The sequence below is a fragment of the Heterocephalus glaber genome, unplaced genomic scaffold (genome assembly GCF_053883595.1).
Source record: "Heterocephalus glaber isolate CG9 unplaced genomic scaffold, H.glaber_assembly_v1.0 deba00001428, whole genome shotgun sequence".
NCBI lineage: Eukaryota > Metazoa > Chordata > Mammalia > Rodentia > Bathyergidae > Heterocephalus > Heterocephalus glaber.
Window position 1 is genome coordinate 24,977,057 of NW_028258293.1, and position 8,468 is coordinate 24,985,524.

The window sequence follows — 8,468 nt, forward strand, 5'->3', positions numbered from 1 at the left end:
TGTCAACAGCATTCAATTCATTACTTGTTATTCTTTTATTTATTTATTTATTTTTGGTACTGAGAATCAAACTCGGGACCTTGTGCTTTTGAGGCAAGTGGTGGAACAACTGAGCTAAATCCCTGGCCGTGATGTTATTCTTTTCACAGAACCCAAATGTTAAACTTGTTTGGATCAGAACTATTTTCCTATCTTGAAATTAGCTCCTCTCTACTTGGAAAAGGGGAGTGGGATAGATGGATATTATATTGGCAGATTCCATGGGGTGAGAAGAGAGTGAAAGGAAAGAATAACTAAAGAATTGTGCTGTAATTGGAGGAGAAGCCAAAAAAGTAAGGCTGCCTCAGGAACCAGCACACATTATCGTAAACTCAGTGTGCATTTTTTGCTGCTGACCTTCCTCCGACATGGCCACACCCATAAGGGACACAGTTCAGCTTGACCAATGACTTCAAAGTACCAGGGAAAAGAAGGGGCCAGAACGTCACCCATGAAGAATAAAAGGCAACAACTTCCAGCAGCAGCGGCACATACCTGCTTCTGACACTTCTGTGATCACCAGAAAGCTCCCAGGCCTGACATCATGGTGCATTTTACTTCGGAGGAAAAGAGCATCATCAGTGCCCTGTGGGGCAAGGCGAATGTGGAGGAGATGGGAGGGGAGACCTTGGGCAGGTAAGCACAGCTTCTCAATGCATGAAACTGACTCTGGACATTGTCTAGGGAATGCCTCAAGATTTTTGAATGTCTCTGACTTTCTGTGTTATTATCTTATCTCACAGGCTCCTTGTTGTCTATCCCTGGACTCAGAGGTTCTTCGACAGCTTTGGGAATTTGTCTTCTCCCTCTGCCATCATGGGCAACCCCAAGGTCAAGGCCCATGGCAAGAAGGTGCTGACCTCCTTTGGAGAAGCCATTAAGAACCTGGACAACCTCAAAGGCACCTTTGCTAAGCTGAGTGAGCTGCACTGTGACAAACTGCACGTGGATCCTGAGAACTTCAGGGTGAGTGCAGGAAAAGTTCATATGCAAATCTGATGTTTAACTTGGGGACAATAATAGAAGCTGACACTATGTTTGGAAAGGTCAACAAAGATCTCAGAAATCTTGGTCTAGTTTGACATTTGAAAGACATATCTTATGGGCATAACCAGAACCAAATTGATTAATAAGGGCGACAGTATGGGTAATTAGAAACCCTGAATTTGCTTACAGCTATTCATAAAATTTTGTCAGAATTGGATGTGTTTATCCTGAAGAATAATATTAGAGAATAGAAGATTTGGCAAGGAGAAGTAGAATTTGGCTTTTGCTAGACACATGCTTATTTTAAGGAAGAAGAAATGGTTGATTTTATGTGTGTCCTAAATATAGAAGTCTAGATATAGCTTTTGGGAAAAATTTTAAAAAAATTTTATCAGCATAAAACAAATTCTCTAAAATCTATTAAATTCCATTTGAGTATTGTGACCAAAGAAAGGCTTGTTCTATGTTTGGTGAAAGATTTTAAATTGCCACTGAGAACCCTTTTAGTGTGGAAATCCTGTTTATAGAAATTAAACAATTGTTGAATGAGAAGAAACAGCATAAAAAACATTAAAATGGTAAAATGAGAAGAGAGTAAAGAGACAGGCAGAATATTAAGCAGGGACTCATAAATATGAAAGTGAACCTAAGCCCTCAGAGATGATTGGATGAGGTTTGGTGTTGCAGTTGTCAGTGAGTATAGGTATGAAGGCATTTTTCTTCCTACAAATTCTTGCAAATTCTTCTACTCAACATGTCTGTGTGTTGTTTTGTTTCACCCACAGCTCCTGGGTAACGTGCTTGTGATTGTTCTGGCTACTCACTTTGGCAAGGAATTCACCCCTGACGTGCAGGCTGCCTGGCAGAAACTGGTGTCTGGTGTTGCCATTGCTCTGGCCCACAAGTACCACTGAGCCCTCTTTCCAGTCCACCAATGTTCCTGTGTGCCCCATACGCTTCCTCTGCACATAGGGACCCAGCTCGGCTTTGAGAGTATAGCTTCCATTCAATAAAAACATTCTTTTCAGTAATCAAAAATTGGTATTTTGTATTCTCCATCTTTTACTCTTTTCTTGAAGGGAAAGCATTCATGGGTTGAAGGGTCGATTGCAATGTAGGAAGAAATGAAAGCTGCTTTGAGAATCATGTAGGGACTCATCAAAAATATTTGCCAGTGAAAGATTAAGGAGGCCAATATGGGGAGGAAGGTCTATGAAGAGTGAGGGTTAGTTAAATGGCCAGGGACCTGTGGGGCAATGTGGCAAAACTTACTGCAGAGAGGAAAAAGGAGGTGGCAAGTGGCAACTAAGAAAGCAAAGATGTGATTCATGCCAAATTTCTTTAAAAGTAGAAAGAAAAATCTTTTCGGAGATCCAAGTTCTATACAAAGATTACTAATTTAATTTATTCTAATGTACATTTTGAAGCAGCTAACTTGTCATGTCTTTTGGGATTGATTTGGAGATAGAAGGATGAGTTATGAGATAGCTAGGAGTTTTCCAGAAAAAGTTCACATGATTCAACGACAGCTTGATCTTTTTCAAAGGATCTTTTTGTCTTAATGTGGAGCCAAGAATAAGACAAATGGAATCACTGTGCATTATCTTCTGGCAGAATGTAGCATGCACTAAAATACAGTTAGGATACAAGTAATAACTTTTTTGGAGGGGGTGAGAAAAGCTTTACTAAAAGTCAATGGGAATAGTAAGAAGGCTCATAGTCCAAAACCAATGAGCTTGGGCATGATGACCTGCACGTAACTTCCTCTGAAAGAGGGAGAGTAAACACAGGTGCAGTATTTGCAAAGAACAAACAGTGAAGGACTTGACTATAGAAATGAAAGCCATTACTATGCTACCAGAGTAGAATACAATAAATATTCTTAGACTGCTAAGGGACTCAAGAAATAGGTGTTTTTGGGAAAACCAATGTTCTTATGGATGCAAAATGCATACAAGCACAGTTATAAGACATCTTTGCCAAGAAGTTTGAAAGCTAAAGTAAACGAAGGCCTCCCAATGAGGTGCAGAGTTCCACTCACAGAAGAAAGGAAAATATTTTATTTTAAATTTGTACAGCTTAGATATGGGTGATGACTCAAAAGAGAAAAGTAATGGTTACAACCCAAGAAAAGCAGTGAAGTCTGCAAAAAGGGAAGGAGATGGACGAATGTAGAGTGAGTGGATGGGAAGGAAGGAGGAAGTGGCATGTGAGGGTTAGCACCCAGTCTGAGTGAATAAGATGGGATGAGGTCAGTCACTGGCCTTGGGACCCTCACACTGTGTATTAACTGAAGCTCCTGAGTGAGTGCTAGCTAGATTGCTCAGTCTTCACCTGAAACCTGAGTCAAACTCTCCTATCAAGGATCGAGACCTTTACACTATGAGTTAGCATGGCAAACCTTGGCAAATGTAACTGTATTAGAGATTTCATTCTCTCCATACACTGATCTGAAATGTTTTGGTGAATTTCTTTTTAATTTGGCTTCATGTTTCCAAGATAGGAATAATAGGCCAGTGATCATTGTAGTTTTAGGCAATCAATAGCACTGGTCTCTCTGTGCTATGTAGTTTTTTTTTTTTTCCCTTACATTTTAGTTATACAATACATTTATATTTATCATTGGTGGTTTTTAAAATATGTCTCTAAACAATAAATAGAAGAGATACATATTGCACTGAATCTTTTCACCTAGTCAATCCATCAAAGAAAATGTGAGTAACATCCACTGTTAATAGATCTTTTTCTCTTGCTCTTGCATCCAAATATTATTCTGGCACTGCAGGTCAAGAAGCCAGCTATTATCTGGCATGGGGTATGAAGAAGTCATGACATTACCAGTTCAACACAACATAACTGGAAATGAATTCATAACTTACACGCATGAGTCCACATAGCTACACAGATCTGGGTGAGTCAGAATTTTTAACAGATGAAAGGATAACGAATTCTTGCTGAGAGGCAACAAAAGTCACCTCAAAATAAAGTGATAAACAGGGTAGTTTTGGAATAGCAGTCAGGTAAGAGTGCAGAGTCCTTGAAGTGTCATTACTACGATTGTAATTTTTTAATAGTTTCTCACTCCCTACCATTAAAGAAAAGCTCTATGTGTTACAATATTTTCTGGCATTTTAAACTGTATCTTGATGTATCATTCTCACTGGGACTTATTTTTCTAACACATCAAAAGTTTATTTTTTCCTGCTTCAGAGTTCTGAATTTGCCATTCCAACTTCTAAATATTTCTTCCTACATATTTTCCCATAGCAAATTATTTGTTATTCTGGTCCAAGCTCAAAGCCTTTCTACCTAGAGAGATCCTTCTCAATCAAATTACGCTCCATTCTTATCACGTTCAGATATTAATTTCCTTCATAATAAATAATATCTAAAATTATTTTGTTAATTAGTTTTATTTATTCATTTTACATGTCTTCCATCCTCTGAATTATAAAGCTTCAGAGAAAGATTTTATTACTCAATTCATGTATGTTATATCCTCAGATCTTATAAAAATTATGAGTTATTAAACAAATAGTTTTTGAATAAAAGTTTGTGAACAAATGGCAATGAATGATTGAAAACGCATGAAAGGCTGTTGTAAGAAATTACTTTATACATGAGGATTTAGACAATGACAAAGTAATTACAGGGGAAACTTGAAGGGGAAAATAGCTATGGACGGGGAGAATTCAAGAAGCTTTTGGAAGATATTGCCTCAAATTCATAAGAAGGCAGTGGCTACAGATGACTTTTGAATCACTATTTAAATATCTGGATAAATAAGGAAGTTGCTTGCAGAAAGGAGAGTTCAGAAATATCTCTCAGGCTGAGTAGGGGCAATTAAAATGCACAGGCTAAGATTGTTGGTGACTTAGATACCAGCTTCTGAGTCATCCTTCAAGGCTAGGCATTACAAACTCATATCATTGGACTATCAGATGTGGCCAGTTATACATGCACACATCCATCCCACCTTAAAGGAAATCTACCCTGAATTCCTCTCAGGTTCTACACATTGTACCTCCATCCTAGTAAAATTCTCATCTATTCTCCTACTGAGAGAAGTCACAGATTATTATTGTATAAATGGAAAAATCACTACTGGTATTTTAACAAGTTCCATATTCTGATCTTTTAACTACCTTATGTATAAACAAAGATAAGATTTACATGAAAACATAGAAACTGGAAGGATTTCACCAATGTTATTAATTTCAATCAACTTGAGATGTTAGGGGATAAATTAATTTGAAGATAAAGCTCCTCTTTAACAAAATGTCAGGTAATATTTTTCTGTGCTTTTTAAAATGATTATAAATTCTGGTCATAGGAGAAAATAATTCAAGCCAGATTTCCAAAATTTCAGGCATCATGGTCTAGCAAAGTTCCTTCCAGGAAAGAAAGTATCCTTTCATCCTACCATGTTGAGTGTGATATGTCAGAAGCAGAACAGCTAGAGAGGCTGTCTACAGAGAAAGCACAGGAGGTGCTTCCAGAAGTCATGCCTTAGAATAATACTGGCTGAAATGATTTGAAAGAGAAATCAATCAAATTCACAGTACTTATCATGGTACTTCTTCAACTGTCCTCATTGGCATGGGAGAATTATAATCAAACCTTGGATCACCAACAGCAAACACTAATCAAGCAGGGATACACATTATCTAATGCCTACAGAAGTACCTTGATAAAAAGGCATATACTCTTGGTCAGATAAAAGAGACATGTTTTATTTTAAACAGGGATACTAAGGCAATACTTTAGTCCTTTATTATGTTAAGTAACACTAATCTATTCCTGTACAAAACTGATGCTTTATGGGATTTCTCAGGCATTGTGAGCTAGAGAAATTATCCCCAAAATTCACAGAGAAAATATTTAGGAAATCACTTCTCTTGGAAACAACTTCTAACTGAATGGGATTCATAATTATTCCATCAGAGATGTGGAAACTTGTGCCTAAAACAAATCTCATAATCCCTGTGTTTTCCACACTTTGTGTTTCATGTTTTACCATTCTGAGGCTAGAGACAGAAATGTAGGAAAGGCTGGAAAGGATGTCATGGAGTATCCCCTGAGGAGGAGAAGGAAACTGGCTAAAATGAAAAATGAATAAAAACAAAATTGAAATAATTGACTTAAAGCTATAAGAGAAAATGGATATAAAAAACTTCAAAGGCAGAGTCGTCTTGAGGGAGCCTCTAGGACACTATCTTAATGTGAATATCTGAATAAAGCTTTCCCTTCCTCAGCCCCACCCCTGGACTGACCAACCTTGCCTTGACCAATAGCCTTCACAAAACAGCACTGACCAATAGCTTCAGAGTATCCGGTGAGAAGAGGATCAAGGATGAAGAATAAAAGGTCATGCCTTCCAGCAGTTGCACAGACTTGCTTCTGAAACAGCTGGGACTGCCAACCAGCTCCTAGACCAGACACCATGGTTCATTTCACAGCTGAGGATAAGGCTGCTATCACAAGCCTATGGAGAAAGGTGAATGTGGAAGAGACTGGAGGAGAAACTCTGGGAAGGTAGGTTCTGGAGGACCAGACAAGGGATGGAAGGAAGGAAGGAAACTGTGGCTGCCAGAAACCCAAACTTCTTCTCTGGATTTGTGACAAATTCTGACTTTCCAGTTATTATTGTTCTATCTCACAGGCTTCTTGTTGTCTACCCTTGGACCCAGAGGTTCTTTGACAACTTTGGAAATCTGTCCTCTGCCTCTGCCATCATGGGCAACCCCAAGGTCAAGGCGCATGGTAAGAAGGTGTTGACTTCTTTGGGACAAGCTCTAAAGAAAATAGATGATCTCAAGAGCATCTTTGCCCAGCTGAGTGAGCTGCACTGTGACAAGCTGCATGTGGATCCTGAAAACTTCAAGGTGAGTCCAGGAGGGGCTCAAGATGGTGAAACTTAGACAAGGATACAGTGATTTGAGGATAACTGGGGCCACCTGCAGGGTGTGAACTATTCAGAAATATTGAGATAAGGAGTAAATCAACTCCAGAGGATCAACTGAGTTGAGTAATACACGGGTTTAAAGGATGGTTCTAGAAGTTTAGAGGGACTTCTCCATACTCTCCTGGCATGGAAAGGAGACTTGGGCAGAGATGAGGAAAATTGGTTATATTAATTAAACTATGTAGTTTTTGTAGAAAGAACTCTTCTACAAGTAAAGTTTGTGTAGAAATAACTGCTTTTTCCTCTTTTTAAATTTAAAATTCTTCTGGAGGGAGGAAATAAATGGCCATGGAGAAGGTCCACTGAGATAGAATATGTTTTCTCAGTAAGATGGAAACTAAGTGGCCAAACAATGCTGAGACTATTCCTATATTGGCCAAATGTTTGTATAAAATTTTTCTGATGCCAAATTTGCAGGCTACAATTTCAGAACAGTGGCAGGGTATCTTTAAAGTAGGCCAACAACTGGAAAACTTGGCTTGGAGTGTGTTTGGGATTGTGAGTTTTATTTTGGTCAGCCCCCACAAAAAGCAGAGGGATTTTGGTGATAAGAAGATATAACAATTTAAATCATGTTACAGATATTTAAATTCAAAGATTTAAATTATGATTTGTACTGCAAGGTTAAAAAACTAACAATGTTTAAAAACTGAACAACGTCTCAACTTTTGAAGGAAGTTGCCACAGGCTTGATTCTGGTAGGAGCTGTGTGTTCAGATATCTGGAGAGCAGCCTAGAGCTCTTTGTTCACCATGTGCTTATATCTATTGTCTCTTTCCACTTGCCAGCTCTTGGGAAATATATTGCTGATTGTCCTGGCAAAACATGCTGGTGAGGAATTCACTCCTGAGGTGCAGGCATCTTGGCAGAAGCTGATGGCTGGAGTGGCCAATGCCCTGGCCTACAAGTATCACTGAATCTTCTGCCCAGAGTGAAGAGCTTTAGGGGACAAGTTTTATTCCTCCAATAATAAAGAAAATAATAAAAATATTCTGCCATGAAATCATATGTGATTATCTTCAGTTCTTTTTCCATGTACTTTTAAATATATAAACCCAAAAGATTTTATGTTGAGGGTTGTGTGTGTATGTGTGCTTGTGTAGGGGTGTGTGTGTGTGTGTGTGTGTGTGTGTGTTTTGATGCATGGATGTTCTTGGCTTGTTGGTGTATGAAATAAGACAATACATCACACACACAAGGGAGTTCTTCCAAGGAAAGAAAAAGATGCAGGAGAGTTCTGGTATGAAGGCAGGGCTCTGTGGGACAAGGAGTCTCAGAATACATACAAGGCAGGACAAGGACTTCAGAGAGGACCTCAAGATGGTCGGAGGCAGAGTAACAAGAATGGTGCTCAGTTGAGGAAAATTATTCCAGGCCTCAGGAGTTGAAGGTCCAGACAGAGACTGTAATTTCATTCTATTTATTGCATGAGAATTTCTAGGAGCAATTAGATTTTCACAACATTTGTGAGGCTAGA

General features: G+C 38.7%; 2 protein-coding genes across 2 annotated transcripts; both read left to right on the forward strand.

Moving 5' to 3' along the window:
* Positions 1-500: 500 nt before the first annotated feature.
* On the forward strand, positions 501-2,064 carry LOC101718529 (hemoglobin subunit epsilon-1). Its single transcript, XM_004863355.3, has 3 exons — positions 501-675; positions 783-1,005; positions 1,812-2,064. The coding sequence occupies exons 1-3, from the start codon at positions 584-586 to the stop codon at positions 1,938-1,940; spliced, it is 444 nt and encodes a 147-aa protein (XP_004863412.1). The 5' UTR covers positions 501-583; the 3' UTR covers positions 1,941-2,064.
* A 4,374-nt stretch (positions 2,065-6,438) lies between these two features.
* LOC101718185 (hemoglobin subunit gamma) lies at positions 6,439-7,982 on the forward strand. The gene is made up of 3 exons (XM_004863354.3): positions 6,439-6,561; positions 6,689-6,911; positions 7,780-7,982. Exons 1-3 carry the CDS (start codon positions 6,470-6,472, stop codon positions 7,906-7,908), a joined length of 444 nt encoding a protein of 147 aa, XP_004863411.1. The 5' UTR covers positions 6,439-6,469; the 3' UTR covers positions 7,909-7,982.
* The last annotated feature ends 486 nt before the right edge of the window (positions 7,983-8,468 follow it).

Coding starts and splice junctions, on each gene's coding strand:
- LOC101718529 (XM_004863355.3), top strand. CDS start 584: ATGGTGCATTTTACTTCGGAGGAAAAGAGCATCATCAGTGCCCTGTGG. Junction 676..782: donor GGAGGGGAGACCTTGGGCAG/GTAAGCACAGCT, acceptor CTTATCTCACAG/GCTCCTTGTTGTCTATCCCT. Junction 1,006..1,811: donor TGGATCCTGAGAACTTCAGG/GTGAGTGCAGGA, acceptor TTTCACCCACAG/CTCCTGGGTAACGTGCTTGT.
- LOC101718185 (XM_004863354.3), top strand. CDS start 6,470: ATGGTTCATTTCACAGCTGAGGATAAGGCTGCTATCACAAGCCTATGG. Junction 6,562..6,688: donor GGAGGAGAAACTCTGGGAAG/GTAGGTTCTGGA, acceptor TCTATCTCACAG/GCTTCTTGTTGTCTACCCTT. Junction 6,912..7,779: donor TGGATCCTGAAAACTTCAAG/GTGAGTCCAGGA, acceptor TCCACTTGCCAG/CTCTTGGGAAATATATTGCT.